At 40.6% G+C, this 21,375-nt stretch overlaps 2 protein-coding genes across 3 annotated transcripts; both read left to right on the forward strand.

The window, feature by feature from the left end:
• The first annotated feature begins 592 nt into the window (after positions 1-592).
• LOC119658435 lies at positions 593-11,824 on the forward strand. Its single transcript, XM_038065835.1, has 4 exons — positions 593-943; positions 11,262-11,393; positions 11,447-11,587; positions 11,648-11,824. Exons 1-4 carry the CDS (start codon positions 661-663, stop codon positions 11,701-11,703), a joined length of 612 nt encoding a protein of 203 aa, XP_037921763.1. The 5' UTR covers positions 593-660; the 3' UTR covers positions 11,704-11,824.
• A 7,933-nt stretch (positions 11,825-19,757) lies between these two features.
• On the forward strand, positions 19,758-21,024 carry LOC119657218. Of its 2 annotated transcripts, none has more exons than XM_038064029.1 (5): positions 19,758-19,962; positions 20,029-20,322; positions 20,508-20,639; positions 20,692-20,832; positions 20,888-21,024. In XM_038064029.1, the coding sequence occupies exons 2-5, from the start codon at positions 20,037-20,039 to the stop codon at positions 20,944-20,946; spliced, it is 618 nt and encodes a 205-aa protein (XP_037919957.1). In that variant the 5' UTR covers positions 19,758-19,962; positions 20,029-20,036; the 3' UTR covers positions 20,947-21,024. The 2 variants fall into 2 exon arrangements, with proteins under 2 accessions (XP_037919957.1, XP_037919958.1); XM_038064030.1 differs by having other exon boundaries at positions 19,759-19,962; positions 20,035-20,322.
• Positions 21,025-21,375: the final 351 nt, after the last annotated feature.

Below are 21,375 nucleotides of genomic sequence, written 5' to 3' on the forward strand. Positions count from 1 at the left end.
TCGTGACTAAAGTGCCCTATGATCGTATCCCCTGGCTTATTTCTAATATCAAGTTATTCAAGCAGCTAGACGTATAGCCGTGCAAAAGCACCTATGAAAAAATCTAATAATAAGACCCCAAAGAAGAATAAAATACTTGTGATTCCAGTTTAAGCTAATCATCCCGTGGAGCTTATATTAGCAAACCGAGAAAGCTACAAATCTGCGCTTATGCTAGGGCTTCGTAGTGTTCTCTCCAGAATATCGAGGGATATTGCAAGGAAAGCCATATCCATACAATTATGTATATGTGTATATGTATTTGACTAGAGAACACAGAATATTAACTATATATTGTCACATCGGGGGATGTGAATAAAAGATGAGTAAAAGTAAAATTTCGATAAATAAAGTGACAAGCGAAAGGAGTTATATTTATGATTCAGGCGTTTCGTTAGAAAAAATTAACAACAAAAGTCACTACGGACCTTAAAATTACTTAGGTAGGATATTCAAACGGAACCCGCAATTTAAGTAAACTACGGTTATGTATCATCAACAGGTAAATGTGAATACTAAAGATTTTCAGGTTCCAAGTATAAAAATCAGTCAGTGTAATAATCTCGCCTTGAGTGGTTCCAATCCAATAACAAACGTTAAAAAAAATTGTGATCGCGAAAAATGTCTCCACTAGCCGTTATTCTGATAGTTTGTAGTTCGATAGTTTTCAGCACGTGTTGGGGGTTAGCTAACAGACACCAGGTGTCATTTATTAAGTTAGCAACCTGTCAGGAGTATGATGTAGAATCTAAATCATGTCAGCATTATTTTCCCATTGATATTTTCAAAAACAACGAATCCAAGGAATATAAGCTCAACTTGAAGTTTTACGTGATGGCCAAGAACGACGCGAATATCGTACTTTCAAATTCGCAGGGCAAGGGCACTGTCCAGTATACTATTGGTAACGAACATCTCTACTGCCTGTACTTCTTTTTCCCATTTTTATGATAAGTATTAATTAGTTCAAATAAGTAGTCATTTCATGAAAATACGCAGTGGGCGACTGACCAAGGGCATTACGACAAATATCATATAGATATCAAAACTTCTTAGTGGCAGTTGTCTAACGATTTCAAGCGAAGTTAAAGCTAATTAAAAAAATATTCTGCTGGGCTAGAAAACAAGTTCTGCGTATGAGCCAAAACTCGAAAAGCTCATAAACCGAAGTAATTAAAATTTTAGCTTCTGCCTATTCACACGGCCAAACTTTTCGTAATATAACCAAATAGTGTCGTAGACTTAAAGTCGATCTTTTTCTGAACTAAAACTGATCATCCAGGTCACACAACAGAAAGGAAAATCGCTTTTTCATTAAGAAAAAGAACAAATAAATGTCAATACGTAGGAAGTTAAGAGCACTTCGCTTGGTGCGAGGTTCGGAGAGTGCTGACGGGTGAAACTTCCAAATTTTCACCGAATATAGCCGTGTAATATATGAAATGAAAGGTATCGATTAGTACTTTTCGAAGCAGATATTAGTTACAGTGGCTGCGAAGGAGTGGAGTGCGGGGATATGAAAGGGGTAATTACTTTCAAAACCCGTTCTTAGAAACTAACAAACCAAAAGTTTTTTGAAACATTATGATGGCCCATAGACATGAAATCTTGGCCTGAAAATACTCTTTGGCACGATATCTGCTGAAATAAAGTTAATGAAAGTTGGCTCGAAAAGTAACACAAAGTCTTCAAGAAATTCGACACCTGTTGGTGTTTTCATCGGCAGAGCTGACGCGTTGAAATTGATAATGCTGCTTTTGATTTCCCAAAGCACCAAAAGTCGTTCAACGATACAATAAATGGAACTCTATCTTGTGGAATTACAGTGAATTACAGTTTTTTGAGTTGTATTGACAGCCCTCTTTTTAAGCTCATCACTTCCATCTCATGACTGTTGTTTCTAAAGCAACTCATCTAAGCTCAGGGATAGATTAAGCTATTATTACTATTCTATTAAGTGGGACTGCATCCTTAAAGATTTATTCTGCCCCTTTGACTGGTTATAGTGTACCTAATAACTATAGTATACCAAGCAAGCCTTTAATCGTCAACAATTTTAATATATTCAATACTTTCAAGTATTTCAATTTCGCATCTATTATCAAGTATTCTCCCAGTGCCGAAAACTGTCCCAAAACGTATATGGGATTTTCGACACACTCCACATACAACCTGCAGGCAGGGTCCGTAGATTTCTCGGTTCCCCAGATAATAGTTTAGTCGGCAGTGACTAGTGAATATGCCCAGTATAATCCATAGCGCAACAATCGGTATTCGGTTTAGGCTTGCCTTAATAAGGAACTCCAGACACCCCGGTTTTGCACCGAAATCCACCAATTCTATATCCGTAAAAGTTGTCTGGCGTCCTGACCTACGCCATCGTTTCATCTCAGGCAGGTTTTTCTTGGTGAGGTTTAAACATTCCTTTGTGCGCTTGGGTTTGGGCCCCCATAAATACCCTGGACTGCTCCATTTCTGGTAGGCTCGCTCAGTGTACTTCCCCAACCGTCCCTCTTCATTTTTTAATGTCATAACCATGAACCACTTTCCGATTCTACAGAAGGGTTCTAGACCATGAACACGCGTACCTGCTTCCTTCCTGACCAGTTCCTCCGCTACCTCACTGCCTTCAAGCCCAACATGGCCTGGAATCCAGACAGAATCCAGACTTTATTGAGTGAGTCAAGCATATTCAGGTTCAAGGCATTTCCATACCAGTTTAGCACTTTTGTACTTATTCTTTATTGTCGGCGAGTGAAAATCACTTTCTAGAAACCGCTTACGACGTTTAGCTGAATAAGATAGGAACTAACACGAGCAATTCGATGAAACAAATGCGATATGACTGCTTTTCAAAAATGATTGACAAAATTTTTCTCTGCAAATGTCGTAGAGTACGTCCGTCCTCACCGGAACAAGAAGGAAGGTGAAGTGCAACACGCCGGCCTCGAGTGGGCTAGATCAGCTCTCTTGTCGGCAGTTCAGTGCATTGACGGAGGTGTTCTCACCGCTGGCAATGCTCAGTTGCTGATTTAAGCCGTATGCCGCAGCCACGCTCTCTAATGTTGCCCTGCTACTCCTACGTGTTTTCAAATTCTTATTGAAGTGAAACCTCGCTGTCATGTTCTCCCTTGGTATCAATAATTCGGGGTATTGCTTAGAAAAAAATATCAATCTTCTTCCGGTTTAGGCACTGATACATACGCAACCCAATCTTTGGAGTTTGTGTAATTTTCTTGTTGTTGTGATGAATTCTGCCCAGATTACCGCCCGATAGGTGATCATAGGCATTACTATTGTAGTGTATATCCAAAGTATGATAGTATCTTCGGAGTGGAGCCACATGTGCTTCCTTCTATAGACCTGCAACTTCTCGACAAATATTTCCGACAACTGTCTTCTAGAGTAATTTTTGGCCTAGTCTAATTCCCAAATATTTGATCCCTGTTTCTCGTTTCACTTATATGCCATGTAACGATATAACTCTTAGCTCTTAAGGCATCAAGCTTATGGTTCCTAGTGAATTGTACTATGGTGTTTTGGCTTGATTAAAAAGCAGTCCAGTTTGAATCTATCAGATAGGGTATCATATTTACCTTTACAGATAAAACAATGTCGTTAGCGTAACCCCGGATTTATATTCTAGTATTTGGTAACTCATGCAGAAGTTGATGAAAATTGGACATTTTTTTTAAGTACCCATCCTAAGGAACTATTCAACAAACAAATTTGAAAAAAAAACAAAACACACCATACTGATATCTGCTTAAATAATAGCAATAATAGCATATTATTATGTTCTTCAAATTGAAATGTTTATCTTAGTTAGAGTCATAAGACCAGTGATACAGACTATAATATAAAGCATGATATCCCCAAGTTTAACCAAAATCTTACTATTACTGACTTGCCTCAGTAACCCAAAGTTATCTCTTCCGCAATATTTGTACAGTATCTTCCATTGAATTATGAACACTAAGAAAATATGCAGAATTTCAATTTGAAGCAGCAATAAAAACCAAAGTTTTCCATTTACATTAACAAAACGTAACTTTATTGTTTGGATAACATATGGGTGTAATATTGTTGAAGCCAACATCTCCTTACATTTAATACTTTGTAACTCCGCCACCTTTTTCAATTACATTCTCATGCGATCGTACTGTTCCTGCGCTCATATGCCTTATATTTCAGATAAGTATGACAATTCCCTATCAGATTTTAGTTCGGAGAAATTTCGAGCCAAGGCAGCAAATAATTCATGCTAGTTCTAGATGTACGGCATTGTTCACGACCTCGCACGAAGGCATATTCTGTACGCAGAAGCTGCAGGTTGTTGACACATGGCATCATTTATATTACGTCCTTCTTCAGGAATGCAGCTAGAAATCATTACTGTGGATGGATATTTAATTTTTTTAATTAATACAAGCATCAGACAGATGTTTGCTATTCCTTCTTCGAACACAATTTGCCACGTTAGTCACTATATTCGTCATTAAAGATAACCTACAAAAAATAAAAAAAAAACTAAATTTAAAATTCAAGAAAAAGGCTGAGAAAAAAATATTTTTAAAAAATTTAACTTTCACCAATATCGAATTCGAATTGAAATCTGCAAGTAGTAAGCGGGTTCATGACAATCGCTGTCGTCACATTGCTTATGTTAACTTCATAACTGGCCTCCTGAATTTCAATCCATTTTGATTTAAACGCCTGCGTAGTGCATGTATGGATATCTCAATACCAGCGTTTCTCCCCTGATGAGTTCAATGCTGTCTGTCCTGTTCTCCTGCTCTACCGCGCGGAGGTATGGACTGACGCTCTTGGCAAGGGGGAATATTGTAAACGTCTCGCACAAGTGCAGAGACGGGGAGCTATGCGGTTGGCGTCTGCGTACCGCAATGTCTCTGATCCGGCCATGATGGTGATCGCAGGAGTGATCCTCATTGCCCTTCTTGCTAAGTAGCGTCAAACCATATACAAGCGCAAGGGAGATGAGCTAAGAGAGATGGTTGCTCGTGAAAAACGGTAACGCACCCTAGTGGTTGCTCGTGAAAAACGGTAACGCACCCTAGTTGAGTGGCAGCTCTCTTGGCAAAATGAAACTAGAGGCAAATGGACTGCGCAGCTTATCGGCAACTTAAATGCGTGGCTGAATCGGAAGCATGGTGAGACTGACTATTTCCTTACCCAATTTTTAAGTGGGCATGGAGGAAATCCCTGATTTGAAGGCTTCGCAAGACGGAAGAGTTCGGAGACTACCCCGAAGTAATGTGACAAACAGTTCCAGGCTAGCTCTCTGATGATGGGGAAGTGTTTAGTTGGTAGTCCGACGATGTTCCACTGTGTACGTAAATGCATTCACCTACCCTACCCCCAAAAAAAAAAATACCAGCGTTTCTCACGTCATCGAAAATATTCTGGTAGGCTGCGATTCAAGCCTTTTGGGTTTTTCGCAGCTTGTCTTTCTTTGGAGAAGTTTCCGTTTGCCCTTGAAGTTTTTTCGACTACTCTGAAAGTTTTTTTATCATTGAACAATACTGACTTTTTTTGCTATTTCAGCCACTGATGACACACCGACATTTGAAGCAATTGCTACATAGCTTTTCTTTTCTCTTTCAAAAGGGGGGAAACTTGCACCTTCTATTTTACCTTAATATTTTGTTTCTTACCATTTCCTATTAATTTACCGTTGTTGAAAAGCTGAGGAGTATATGCGAAATAAAATCAATGTTTCTAGTCACGCGTACCATTAAACACATTGCAAATCTTTCAAGGAACTATTCTTAGCCTTCCCGATTTTCCCGACAGAAACCACGAAAACCACAACAATATTGAAAACTCGACCAGCTTAAAATACCACTTTCGACAGAATGGAGCGGAGGAGGCAGCCAGGCAAATAATGGTTCTAAGCTCATGTAACGTCACACCTTAGGATAGTGGAACAACAAATGAAGATGACGACATATTTTGCGTTTTCTTTACAACCAAAAACCCCGTGATATAGTAAATTTTCGTAAAAAAGTTCATGGTTCATAATTAGATGGACAGATACTGCTTGAAACTGTGATGAATCTGGAGCTGGTGTTCGACACCTTTGCTCCCCTTTTCTCTGTGGACATTGTTGTCCATCTTCACTCGGGTTGTTTTCGTTCTTCTGTTTTTTTTTTGTTCAAACGTTGTGGGAATCAATTTTTTTTGAACGAATTAATTGCTTATAAATTAAAAGTCTATTCTTAATGTTTAGTTTCTTAGTTCTAATTAAAGGGTAAAGGGAAGTCAACGTACCTGTGCATGCTTCGCGTTTCGACTTGATGTGTTTTTTCCAATTTAGTCTGCGGTCGAAAGCCAGTCCTAAATATTTCGCTGTTGGTTTCCAATCGATGGGCTGATTGTCGATTTTGATTTTTCCCGGTTTCTGTTTTCTCTTTCTTGAAGATTGCCTGGGTGTTCTCCGGGTTTATTTTTATCTTCCACTTTTTGAAGTATTCCAACGTTGTGTTGGTTGCCTTCTGAAGATTGCTTGTGATGAGGAGTGCCTGTTTCGAAGTGTGGAAGAGGCATGTGTCGTCCGCGAATAAGGAGATCCCTGTGAAGCGGTTGAATTGTCTTGGAATGTCCGCCGTGAATACTGTGTATAACAGCGGTGATAGCGGCGATCCTTGGGGTACTCCTGCCTCTATTCTTCTTTCGGTTGATTGGTGCTCCTCCAGTGCCACCCTAAAACTTCGATCTGTAATAAAGGATTGGATTAGTCTTATCAGTGAATCAGATATTTTAAATTTCTTCAGTTTGGCTACGAGCCCTGCGTGTCAGACTTTATCGAAAGCTTTCGATATATCGAACATTATTAGTCCGGTCGATTTCCGCTTGTTTAATCCACTGCGAATGTGCTGGACTACTCTGGCCAATTGTAGCTCGCATGAATGCTCTCGTTGGAATCCGTATTGTTTCTCTGGGATGTATTATCCTTTATGCAATTTTTCCAATTGTTGGAAGTAGGCTGATGGGTCTCCAGTTCTGTGGGAAGGTTGGGTTCTTTCCCGGTTTCGGCAGAAGAATGATGATGAACTTTTTCCATGCTTTTGATATGTTCTGAGACGTTGTACTGCATTTATTACTGCGGTGATTGATTCGGCGATGTTATTTGGTGCGTTCTTGATGCTCGAATAAGGATCGATAACACTCGTTTGTAAGCATCTCCCATCCGGGGGCTTTTTTGCTGCTTAGTCCATGAATGAGGGTTTGGACTTCCACCTGAACTGTTTGCAGTTCCCAGTCTTCTCTTTGTGTTGAGTCATCTTGTGTCTCTGTTTCTGACTCATAATCTTCTTCAGATTCATCGTCCGATGCGGTGTTCTCCCTGAACTGGAGTTCGAATGAGTCCGCGAACGCTTCGGCCTTTCCCTCCTTATAGAATTCAAGGCCATTGGGACCATGAATTGTAGGCATTTGCCTTCTCGAGCCTCTTTTAAAAGATTTGCTGAGCCGCCAGAAGTTGTTGTTTCCCGGCTCTAAGTTTTGGAGGAAGTATTCCCACTGTTCGTTCCTGAATCGGTCAATGTCATCTCTGATGACGTTAGTATGCCGATTCGCTTCTCTTTTCAGATTGGGATCTCCTGTCATTCTTCCTCTTTTTCTGATGCGATTTCTCTCCCTTATTCTTTCTTTAATATTTCTTGGGAGCCGGTAGTATTGTTGGTCGTTTGCTTCTGTTTGCGTTGAGCTCTCCTGTTTGGCTGAAGTTAGTAGTTGGGCGGTTAGGTTTTGAATCTCTGTCTCTACCTGTTCCGATGTTTCCAGTTTTGTCGTTGTGGGGTATTGTCTTAGAATGTGGCGGTAGGTGTCCCAGTTGGTGCTTTTGATCATTTTCGGCGGATTTTCAATATATATGTTGTATATTGAAAATAGCATCGGTTTGTGGCCCGACGAGAGGTCGTCCAACACGTTGATGTGATGTGGTTGTTGTAATTCTTTGTTGGAGCCACATCGATTATGGTGCCGGTCGTGCTGCGTCCATAATGTGTTGGTTCCTCTGGTGCGTGAATAGTCGCTCCATTTCCGTTTAGGAAAATGAGCAGTTCTCTCCCCGCTTTGGTGTTTCGGGTTGCTCCCCAGTCACGATGACGCGCGTTCAGATCCCCGGCGAGAAAAGTAGGTTTGTCCTCGTTAAGTAGCAGTTGAAGGTCCTCTAAAAAATTATCTGCTGATGGTGAACGGTAGGCTAATATAATTTTTACATCAGCTGGTCCTGTCCTTGCTTCGATGACTGTAGCTTCCATTTCTGTGATGAGTGGTGTTTCCAGGCGGTGACGCTCGATGTTTCTCTTGATGAGAACTGCGGTTCCTCCTCCACGGCCAGTAAGTCGGTCGTTTCTGTATATTTCGTAGTTGGGTACTTTAAGTGAGTCTGTTGGTTTGAGGAACGTTTCCTGGATGAGTAGTATGTCTACTTCTGCCTCGTAAAGGAATTCTTTCAATTCTCCCATTTTTCCTTTTACGAAATTTGCGTTCCACGAGATAATGTTAAGCTTAATGCTTACCATGCTGGTTCTTAGTTGGGTTGCCTAGAGGGATCTGAGAGCTAAACAGATTTTGTATCATTTTGGTCATCATTGACTCCATTATGTTTTGGATCTGTGCTTGCCATGCTGCTCAGCACTCGATCCATTTGTACGGGCTTCGGGTTCGCTGTGGAAGAGGGAGTTTTTGGTGCTGTTGGAGTTTTTCCTGTCAGGTTTGTTGATTGGTTGTGTTAGCCTGTGATACGAGTTAGATTTCGCCATCTGGGCGAAGGTTTTCTTAATATTTTTAGCATTTTTTTGACATTCGCCGTAGCTGGCTGGATGTTCCCCTTTGCAAGTTGGTGCAGGTTGCCCTCTGCTCCTGCTTCCTCTCGCATTTTGCGAAGTGATGCGATCCCTCGCATTTAACGCAACGTGCGTCGGCAAAACAGTCGTTCGCAGAGTGTCCAAACTGCTGGCAGTTATGGCACTGCGATTGCGAAGTACTCGGTTTTTGGGACTCGATTTTCACAATCAGGTGGCAGATCGATTTGGACATTGTATATGCCGGTTTCATTTTTCGGCATTAACACTTTTAATAGTCTGGAGGGTCCGTTCTTCATTTCTATGAAGAAACACTCGATTGGATGGAAGCCCTGATCGTCAAGGTCTTCTTTCACATCCTCGGGCGCTATTCCCTCGAGCCCCCGGATTATAACGTTAATGTTCTTCTCTTCTGGGAGAAGATATGTGTGGAATTGAATTCACTTTCTCTAAAAAATTTGGTGATCTTCCGGTGGTCGCTCGGCTGCTCTGGAGTATGCTCCTCCCAGGTGTATCCTCCTAGCGTGAAGGATATTAATTTTCCTTTTCCTCAATTCTTTCTCAATGGCTGGCCATTTTGAATGGCTGCCTTAAAATCACGGGTACCGTACCCTTTTCGGCTTCTTTAGCCTTAGGACTTTCCTGTCCGGAGGGCTTTGACTTTTCCGGTGACTTCACTACTGCTTTTTTTAAAAATGGGCGGAAGAGTTGGCACTGGCTTCGGTGGCGGCAGAGGTGGAAAGTCCACATCTTCCTCCTCCTCGGTGGACGGTGTTGTCCGTGTTGTCGGTGGACATCTCCTCTTCCGATGAGGAGTTACTCTCAGAGTCCGACACTTGTGGACTCTCGATATGTAAACGCTTTCCGTTTTCTTTCTTCTCCCGGTTTTGCAGGTCTAGTGACTCCTGCAAGCTCTTTATGAGGGCTGTCAGACCCTCGTTCTGCTTCCGCTGCTCCTCTATCTCACTTTCTGCAGCGCTTGTTAATTTTTTCCAGACTGAGTTGCAGACTGGCGATTAGACACCTTTCTTGGGTTTGGTCCGATAGTAATCGGACCCCTGGGGCTTTCTGGGCCCTCGTCTCCATTACGATTTCTGCTGAAAAAACTCTTCAAAAACAAAACTATTTTCTATTCGCAAAAACTTAACACTATCCACGCTTATCACTAAAAGGTACCTAAAAGATATCCACTCCTGTAAAAAGAAAATAAATTTGTAATGAGAAATTCTTCAAACATTTTACCATTCTGCTGCTGTCCAAAGACGTCTGCTGCGTTTGGCTGAACTCTCAAGAATGACAGATACTGTACGTATGTACATATATGTATATATGTGCATATGCCCTACAAGCTATGTACAAATGAATCAATTGTTATACTTGTTATACAAGAAATACACAAAACTTTTCATACCTGAAGGGTCAAGTTTCCTGCTTTCCATTTATATGTATTTGTTTAAGGTGAACACTTGCTGATAATGTTCAACTCCTAGTGGAAATCGTATGAAGTAGATCCTATTTAGTACTTTCCAGAGCACGTGATTTCTGGAAACGGCTCTTGAAACATAGTGCACAATTAAATTTTTGACTACGTAGAATTGGACAACAAATTCTTTCATACCTGAACCGTCCAGGTTCAAGCTTCCCAACTTGTTTGAATATATTTTAGTTGGAAAGTCTTGCAAGCTTGTCGCTAGAACACACAACAACGAGTATCCGGTACAGAACTGCCTTAGTATGAAACTCCAGATATCCCAGTTTTGCATCCAGATCCACCAATTCGATATACCCAAAAGCTGGCTAGCATCCTGGTCTACATCATTGCTCCATTTGAGCCAGAGAGCATTAACATCTGCATCGCGGATCACATTGTACAGGGTCAAGTTAAAGAGGACACATGACAGGGTATGCTATAGAAGGGATTTAGTTCCCGAATCCCGCAGCAGAATGTGAACACCCCCCCTATAGTCCACAGCGACTTTCGTCCTTTTTAGAATTTAAAGGAAGGGCTAACAAGACGAAAATTTTCCGACGAAAGTGAAATGAAGGCGACCGTTGAACACCATTTTGAAGAAGAATCTAGGAAATATTTTGTCAGTATCTTAAAGGCAGGGGGATTACATTGAAAAATAAAAAATATAACACCATCCTTTTCCATTATTAAATGCCTTAGGCCACGGACTTACCAGGCAGCCCCGGTATATATGAAATATATGAGGTAGCTGAGTAAATTGCTGCTCTCAGAATAGTTAAACTATTCTAGAGGGTTTGTTACGACACAAGGTTTTGGCTCATCATAACTCAAATTCAATATGCAATATAAATATTATTATTACAAAATAGATATGTTGCCATAACAAGATAGGGGAGATACTGAAATGCTTTATTTTGCAGTTGTTGGAGGTGCTGACAACACATACTCCTGGCTCAGAAATACGTCTGACACCACAGTTGGATTGGACAGCCACACACCTGGATTACTGTCACCACTTTTCCCAACTCCTGTAATCGTTCGGCAAAAACATAGTAATTAGTTATAGTATCTTCTTCTAGAACAATTCGAGCAACTTTCATTGCAGATGGTCAAGTGGAAGTTTCTGTTCCCGGAATAACCGATCCTCTTTTAAGGGCGGATGCAGCTGATCTGGAAGTGCAATCAATTTGCTTTTATGCATGGAATACCCAGAGCCGATGGTTCTACAATTGTGCTGAAAAGGAAGGTAGTTGTCAACTATTTAAAACTATTTAGCACTATTTAACTTTCCTTGGATTATTTTCAGATTCTTGTTCAGTAGTTAAACGTAATTGCGCTCAACTCAATTCCCGTAAGAACTAATAACTGCAAACAAACACTATTATTGAGACAAGACGTAGAGATATGAAAATAACTGTAGGTGTTTGATTTATTGTAAAACAAATGGAGTTATAATTGACAATAATACCTTCCTTTTATTTAATCTTTCTTTGGTCAAACTGACAAAAATGCAACAAATAATTTATATAAGTAGTTTATATTTCTCCAGAGTTATAAACGAATCCTGTGACATATCAGATCAAAAGGAATTACGGATATGATCTTGTATGTATGTGTATATAAAATGAACTCTAATTGCTTTCGGAAATGTTCACACAGACCCACGCAAACTTGCTTTCTCTAACTTAACCGAAAATTCCGGGGTCACGAATTGACATCCCCAGCCTGAAAAAAGTGAAATGGTGAGACTGTGAGGAGCATGTTTATCCTTCTTTTGATATGTCTAGCCGTGAATCGAAGCTACGATGGCCTGCGGCCCGGTTTTTACAATAAATTCAATTTGAAGATTCCGCCTAGGTTAATGAACATCATATTGTGGCCATAGGGGGCGATCCAACTGCCAAGCTAGCCTCTGACAACTCCATGCCCAGCAATATGATAGTCAAGCATGATGGAAGGAAGATTTAACAGGTTACAGACAAGAACATTATCGGTGGGTTCCTCATCCTCAATATTTAGGAGTTAAAGACACTAAAAATGTTGAAGTACATCAAAAATCAGCTAGAAAGACTGGTTTATAGGGAGCAGGTTTGTTGCCGAAGTGGGTTGTCAAGCGCCTAGCACAACAGCATCCTACATTACATTGTCAAGCAGATCACAGGTAAGTTTGCCCTTACACCAAGTGCTAGAACTTTTTCAAATGGTTCTGGTTTTGAAAGCAATGTCAAACTGAAGATAAACAGGAACACGGCCGAAGTTCTTGGTTCTACAGTTCATCGTATCCCCTCTGGAATGTTCAAAACATTTTCTACACTACACTACAATGCAACACTTCCATCCCCATTATCCCAAGGTGCTCTGTGAGAGGGTAGGGTAAAGAATGCTGGACTAGATGCTAAATTTGAGACATACGTCTACATCTAAATGTCAATGATACGTAAAGCAAAACCGCCAATCCACCAGTATCTGAGAGCACCGACCTGAGATACTTAAATCGCTCAATTTTTGATACGTTACTCTCACTGACAATGAACGGACTGGTTTCATTGGAGTCAGTTGTCAAAAAATTTATTTTTTAAGTTTTTTTCGCACGCCGGGCTGCGTGAGATGAGAAGAAATGGCTAGAGAGCGCTTCTTTGAGGAACATGATGGGACTCTGAAAAGTAGCATACTCGTCGGCCAATTGCGGCAATGTGCTTTTGTAATCTGCAAAGCCAATTTGGTTTCTACTGACCCATACCGCACGAGCAATCGTATCGAGCACTTCGCGATTAGCAATAGATTTAAGAGTTGCCTCCTGGATGTGCGGAACAAGAGAAACGTTGACATCGGCCGCGAAAGGAATCGCCATCTGATGGTCCTTTACGTTCGCTTTCCTGTTGCGTCCGCCACTTCCCGTAAGGGCGTCATAAGATCTGGCTGACTGCGCAATCGTAGGAGCGGATCGATGAACGGAAGGGGTTGAAGGTTCCATTGACCGTTCCGAGCGATGGCGAAATCCAGAGAAATTCAGCGTAGTGTACGCCGTCACAAAAGTGAATTTGCTATTGCACTGGTCAGTGAGGCGGCCAAAACAATTTTAGAAGTGTACACCGTATCGCGAAAGAGCTTCCATGAAGTCACAAATATTTTGAGAGTCCTGTGAAGGGCAATAAGGGTCGACTTCTCTATGATGCCGGACGACGTAGAGGAATTCAATAGACTATGGCATCTTTCCTCAAAAAAAAAAACAAAACAAAAAATCTTCGAATAATGAATAATTATAGCAACTGAATCAGATGGTAATATGAACATTCTGTGAGACTGTCCCTTTTTGTCCACATTGGAGCGGTAATACTGTCTTTACAAGTAGATGTTTTTAAGGTTTTATGTGAAACAAAACTTATTAGAATCGAGTCGATGTTTATCTATCACCCCCGATTTATTCGGGAACGACTAGACCAATTGTCATGAAAGTTGGTTAAAGCGTGTGGTCTGCTGGACCCTTTACATACAGTAAGTGGCCCCATTTCGTATTAAGTTTTAAGGAAGGCTCCCCATACATGTGAAAGGGGCGCACAGAATGTGGCAATGTGGGGTATCAAATGAAAGGGCTCAACTAGCACTTTTCGAAACTGGTCCCATATTTGATGTCGGGTGAAACGTAGGGGAATAAGGACTCGAAATATGACCACCAAAAAGTGTAACAGGTCTCGTTCTCAGAACCTATCCAACCGAAAAATCTGAACAAATCACATTTAAATGAAATCTAGACCTTAAAGTACATCCCGTCCCGATATCTGCACAAATAAAGTTAATAATCAGTAATAGTGCGATTTCCACCAAACCTGGTAAGATCATGCATTATGTTATAGCCTATTGCTACAAAATTTCGTGGTTCTTGCATTACGAAACTTCAGCGGAGGTTGCAGCCAATTAAGAAAAATTAAAGTAATATACTATTATTAACTTTATTTGAACAAAAATCGGTATGGAGTGTATTTCGCAGCCTAGTCTACAGATTCTTATCAGATTTTTTGATTTCTGAGAATGGACCTATGAAAGAAATGGTTACTTTCGACCCCCCGCCATTCCCAACTTCCAATCAAACGTGAAAACTAGGACCGGCTTCGGAAATTACTAACCGAGACCTTTCATTTGATAGCCTGCATGACTATATTCGGTGAAAAAAACTTTCTACACCTCTTTTACATGTATAGTAGGAGTGGTATACTAACAACTCTCGGTCAAAGGATAGTATAGGTCCCAGGGCGAAACGTTGGTTGGTACTCACGATTGAGCATAAAACATGGGAAACGCCTGCTGAATCAACACCGACAGCTCTACTACCAAACCCTATCTCCACATCCACGTGGTGATCGCAGGGAGTTCTTTCTTAATGTGAAACTGGGGACAGAGTCCTCCAGGTTGGGGGTTGGGTAGGGCTGAGCAACACTATACGGAAAACCGAAGTTACGAAGTCACAGAAGGAGCCTCGGACTGGACTGTAAGAGATGCGTTGGACAGGGACCGGATTCCTGAAAAAGAGCCACTACACCATATATTATAGTGGCCACCCAGTAAACAATTTGCTGGGAGTAGGTTTTTTAGTTAGCCAAAACATGAAACCTGCTGCTATCGGTTTTTAAAATATAAGCGCAGGGCTATACACTTTGCATTTGCGAGGCAAGTTTAGAAATATAAGGACACGGATGCCGCAATAACCACAGCTCACAGATGTCATGAAGATGAAACATCAACAAATGATCTTCACAACCACCTGAAGAGCGCTATCATTGATACGGCCACAAACATACCTGGTCCCAACCGCATATCACAAAAGTCGGAACAGCTGGTTTGACAATGAATTTAAGCTAGCAAAGGATGCCTGACGACTGACAATGGGGCATTATCTGCCCCATACATAAAAAGGGAGATATCACGCAGTGCAGCAATTATAAAGGTATCACGTTGTATCCGCTAACGAACGGTCAACATCGAATCGCATGGGTCAAACGAAAACAATAAAGATAGGAGACTGCAACTTTGAAACCGTTGATAATTTCTCCTATCTATCCGATATCAGCAATGATAATGAAATCCGCGCACGGTTTTTGGCTGCCAAAAGTCGGGAAACCGGAAGCTGGGCGCTTCAGGTATGAAAGGTGTTTTTTTGCTTCTTCTATGAGTATATTTGAGAGTGGAACTATCCCATTTGTATGTAGCCCGTTATGTATATGCATTTGGCATGTCAGATTTAGTACTTCGGCTTCTAAATTTGCATGGTAAAGACAACTTTGAGCTACTGTACTTTGTTGTTATTAATAGTATGGTTTTGATCAAACTTGAGGATAATATGCTTCTTATTATATTTTATACTACTACCAACTTTTATAACTCTAGGATAAATTTAAGGGAGGTTTTACTCAATTTCCCAAAAATATGATAATATACTATTATTAACTTAATTTGAACAGATATCGATATGGAGAGTATTTTGAGACCTGGGCACCATATAGACGCAGCTTCATGATTTCTCAGATTTTTCGATTGGGTGGTTTCTGAGAATGGGTCCGTTAAAGAAATCATCACTTTCCAACCCTCCCACTCCCCGCCTTTCTAACAAACCTCAAAACCAAGACCAACTTCAAAAATTACTAATCAAGACCTTTCATTTAATACCCCACATGACTATATTCGGTGAAAAAAAATGTTACACCCCCCTTTTACACATATGAGGACTCCCCTAAATCTCAACGTAGAAGGATATCACCACTGTATGTCTGGGGCTCCACAGTTGCCACCTAATTTCGTGTCAGTCGGTATAGCCGTTCCTGAGAAAAGTGCTTATGACAGACAGACAGACATTGAACTGATTTTAATAAGGTTTTGTTTTGCAAACAAAACCTTAAAACCTATTCCGCTCTTACTGTACAAGACTATAATCTTACCAGTCCTTATATATTTCACGAAAACCTGAGTTCGAAAGAAGAATCCTCCGAAGAACTTTTGGCCCCCTACATGAGGGTGGACGATTCCGTAGCCTACATAACGACGAAATCTATGAGCGATACCACGACCGTCTGGTTGTGGATAAAATCCGGTTCAACAGGTTGCGGTGAGCGGGTCACTTATTCCATATGGATGAGGATGAGCTCGGGAAGCCTATTAGGCCAATATCTATGGTAGGAAAAGGAGACGAGGCAGACCCTGCCTGAGATGGAGTGATGACGTAGGTTAGGAAGCCAGACAGATTTTAGGGATATTGATTTGGTGGATCACGGCACAAAACCGGAGTGTCTAGAGGTCCTCTTTAAGGCAGGCCTAGGCCGGATATCAGTTGTTGCGCCGATGATGATGATGATGCTAGCAACTCTACCCAAAGCGCTTTACCGGCTATATCACGTCACTTAAAATAACATACCCACACATCCTTGATGGGTTGAATCGGTCGTCGTTCCGGCCGCCACACGGTTTTGTCAAAGCTTTCAGCCGACAGAACCGCCCCGAAAATTTTCAAAGAGGCCGCCGTTTTCACTTAGTTTCGTTCACATTATTAGTGTAAGAGGCCGCGCGCTGCTCAATATCATTTGTCTTACTGAAACGTGGCTTGATGATAATATTTTTAATTCTGAGCTTTTTGATGGGTACTCATTATTCGTAGCGACCGCGATGTGCAGTGTTCACATAGGTTGAGGAACTCTAGTAGCCGTGAAACAGCATGTTCCGTCTGTCCCTATCACCTTGTTAAGTATCCGCCCCTATGAGGCAATCACTGCTCGCAATTCACCTTTAAATTGTGTCCCGTTTATTATTTCTTATGTTTCTTCGATTTCTTCGATCTAACATCTCCCAGTAACGCCGCTAATCTTAAAATTGACGATCACCATCCCTCCCTAGAAATTGACTTTCGCATTAATCGATCTATCGTACAACCAATTCATACGGTTCCAAAGCTCAACTTCCACAGAGCCGACTTCGTGCCCTATATAAATTTCTTAGCTCGATTGATTCGCCCTCCATAATTTATCTTGCAGCCTCGTCTCAGTGTTTTATGACATCTTGGATAAATTGGTTCCATGCTTTCTTCCTATCTCGGGTCATAAGCTCCGTAGATAGGTTTGGTTTACAATAGAAATTCATGATGCCTTACGTGTGAAACACCGGTTTTGGCTAAATATCGTCGTACAGGCAGAGCAGTTGATCTTGCCAACTATTAAGTTTTACATTCGTCCAAAAAAATCTTAATTATGGACACTTACTTAACATACCTACCGAGTATTCAAGGCTCTCCGGAATATAAGCCTTTCTGGTTTCATGTCAGATCTACCCGCTCTTCGACTGCTCCGCCGGTGGTGAATATAAAATTCGATGATTGTGTTTCATTCTCTCCCAATTCTGCAAGTGAACTTTTTCGAAGTTACTCCTCTCTAGTTTTTTTCATCTACCCCGCTTTCCTACCCTATTTCCAATAATTTCGATATTCTACCACCCTATTCGTCTTTTTCTTATCGGCAATCTAGATATTAATGGGGGTTGTGGTCCTGACGGTGTTTCTAACATTTTTTTAAAAAAATGTGAATCAAATGTCTCGCTTTCTCTTTCGTTAATTTTTAACAAAAGTTTATCTGAAGATGTCTTTCCAGACAATTGGAAGAGACACATGTCATTCTCCTGCACAAAAAAGGCGATGCAACTTTAACTGAAAACTACCGGCCACTATCACTCTGTATCTAAAATTCTAGAAAAATATGTCAAAGGCTGCTGTCTTGCTTTGGGCATCTCATTGTAAAGGAGCAGCATGGGTTTCAAAAGGGCGCTCGACCGTAACTAATTTATTGTTTATCAATTTTGTTGCTAAATCCCTCAATGAAAGGTAAGACGTGCATCCAACTTATACTGATTTCTCCAAAGCCTTCGACTCCGTTGATTATTTGAAATAATTAAAACTTGCTTTTTCTATTCGCTAGTGTTACTTATTGGTCTTGCGATTACCGATATTTTGGGGAACTACTTGTTCCCTTCATTAGTGCTAGCAACTCCATTGATTGTACCCTGCTTCTCAAGAAGCTCGTTTCGTATGGCTTTCCGCCAGCTGTACTCTCCCCATTAAGGTCCTTCTTATGCGGTAGAGTGAGTAGGGTCTCCTTCAACAGTTGCGTCTCATCTCCTTTTTTGGCCTCTTACTAGTTTAAGGATGTTCATTCTTCAGCCGTTCTGTATAACTCCTTCGTCCGCAATATTCTAGAATACGCTTCAGTAGTACAATTACGCTCTGAAATTCATTTCTCAGATTATTCACTCAACATCCGCAATGTTAACGTCCTACTATTACCCCCATGTGCCAAGAATGCTTCATAAATACAACCGCTTGCAGCTTGATCTTTTATCCTAATCATTTAATTTATTTAAGAAGAAAGTAACGTCCATACTGTAATAATTTTTGATTTTTCTTTTTGGTGGTTTTTATTTTTATTTTTTTTCTTTCTCCTCAGTAATGTTTTTTCCATTATCTTCATGGTATTTTCTGTGTATTGTTATTGTTTGGATTAAATAAATATAATAAATAATTCCCACGGACATTTAACTAAGACTAGACCCTATTTAATATTGCACACCCTTCAATATTTACAGTAAAAATTATCATATTTAAAGACAATTCCGAACGGGCTTTGCAGAAACATTATCTACTAACGCGGAATTGCCACTATATCATTATTATCGATATTTAAGTTTATGAGTATTATTCTTTACAAATTTACATATCATGGAAAATTTATTAGGTCATTATAGGATCACTGGAAACCCCATCTTCATCTCTTCATTAATTAATTTATTTTTTACGATGCATTCTTGGGATTAATTTAAAGGCAAGTATAAATATATTCTTTGACTCAGTTCCAATTTAAAGACTTAAACGGGAAACCCCCATTCACAACTAACAGTAGACAGCTAATCTATACAACGCGCAACCGGTGATAACACAGGTAAAGTCGCATTTGTCGACTACATAGGGTTTGTTTTCTACAGCGCGCCTTACGAGTACATCAGTATAATATGCAATCCGACGTGAGCAATGTCTTCTGTAAGAAACATATCATCTTTAGACTCCAAAAGCATTTACTACCTAGAAAATTCTCAGTACGGTGAAAACTAATGACAACCTGTTCCGACTTCAATTACCCGTGATTAAGCTCTTGGTGTTAATCGTCTATATTCGGTTCAGATTATTTTCAGTGAGAATGAGTATGTGAACACTCGCGAAGCTGCAGAAAGAGGAAATACTAGTTATTCCAGCTTAGGGTAATGACTAAGTAAAGCTCATATTCCGATGTCAAGATGCCAACAAGTTTGCTGCTAAGGTCGGGGTTTTTGCGATTCGCTCATCTCCCTGAAATATAGATATACGCCGTCATCGTTAAGAACCCGAGTACATGGACATCATGAATACGAAAATGATCACCTTTGGATTTCATCTGATGCAGTTGACCAGCAGCAGCGTCAGAGTTCTTTCCCACAACAATCGAAGTCACAAAAAATAAAGTAAAAATATATTTAGAGACAGTTTTGGAATTCGGTGTTCAATACAAAACCCCAGGTGTAAACGAGCTAACTTGAGACGCACAACTTTATTTAAGAAAGGTATCAATCCGTAGATACACAGATTTTCTATCAGCACGAACAGATTCTGTAATCAGAACCATCCAGTTTTAGCAATGTTTTCGACTCGCGTAGTGACTGTGTTATTCTGTGCTCTTACGTTTGTAAACGTTAGCCAAAGTGGAGAAAGCCAACATAAGGCGTCATTTTTAAAGTTAGCAACCTGCCAAGAATATGACATCGAGTCGACATCATGTCAACATTATTTTCCCGTCGACGTTTTTAAGAATCATAGAACGGACGAATACAAGCTTTATCTAAAGTTCTATGTGATGACTGGACATGACGCGAATATTGTACTCTCGAGTTCACTAAAGAAATCTGATATCCAGTATATAATCGGTAATCGAAAAACACTTTATCAATTTTCATACTAAATACTACTAAAAATTGGCAGAACATAGAACTGCTCCCAACCTTTTCAAGATAATCGCTAGGACTCAATTGTTATTCATTATCGCGGACTTTAATCCAATGTTTTCATAAGGAAAAATTTTAATCTGTATTACATGCTTGTCTTTTTGAAGTGGTTGGCGGGGGAGGTAACACATACTCATGGCTTAGAAATGGAACTGACACGACAGTAGGATTGGACAGCCGAATGGTGGGAATCCTCTCCCCGCTTTGGCCCGCCACAATAATTGTTCGACAGAAATATGGTAATGACCGCTCAATACGATTGCTATGTATAGTCATTATATAACATTCTAGGTGGGCAGTTAGAGGTGGCAGTCCCAGGCGTGGCAGACCCTCTTCTGAGGGCTGAAGCAGCTGACCTGGAAGTGCAATCAGTTTGCCTGTTTGCATGGGATAATCAGAGTCGCTGGTTTTACAACTGTTCTGACCAAGAAGGTAAATTCATAAAACATGTGCAGTTCATTGAATATTTCAATTAAATCCATTGCAGATCACTGTTTGGCAATACGTGAAAATTGCGCTCAGCCTGTTTCAAACAAAAGTCAATAACCTACAGACAACTTCAATGTTAAAATAGAAGTTAGAGATTAAGTGCATCCATTTGAAATAAAAAGAATTAATTTTGCGATCTCATATTTTTCTAGTTATTTTATATCTAAAGTGTTCATTTTTCCCTATCCTATAACAGCACTTGACATGAAATGTCAGGACCCTAACGTTAATTCTGCTCGTCCCTTTACTACCACAACCCTCTAACTTACCAATTTTAGCATATACCGCATCAAATACTGCCCTTTCGGTGAAGATTGAACCGCGAATGACCGGTACCTGACGAGAAACATTGGGAGTCCCCGGAGCCGTTGGCAGCTCTCTGTTGACGTTGATGGGGCGATCTGAGCCTAACTCTGTCAAGGTGGTAGTTGTGACGTGTATCAAGTGCCAGCTCCTTCGGGACCCTGGTCGGGTAGTGAGCATTGA

Source organism: Hermetia illucens, chromosome 5 (genome assembly GCF_905115235.1).
Source record: "Hermetia illucens chromosome 5, iHerIll2.2.curated.20191125, whole genome shotgun sequence".
Classification (NCBI taxonomy): domain Eukaryota; kingdom Metazoa; phylum Arthropoda; class Insecta; order Diptera; family Stratiomyidae; genus Hermetia; species Hermetia illucens.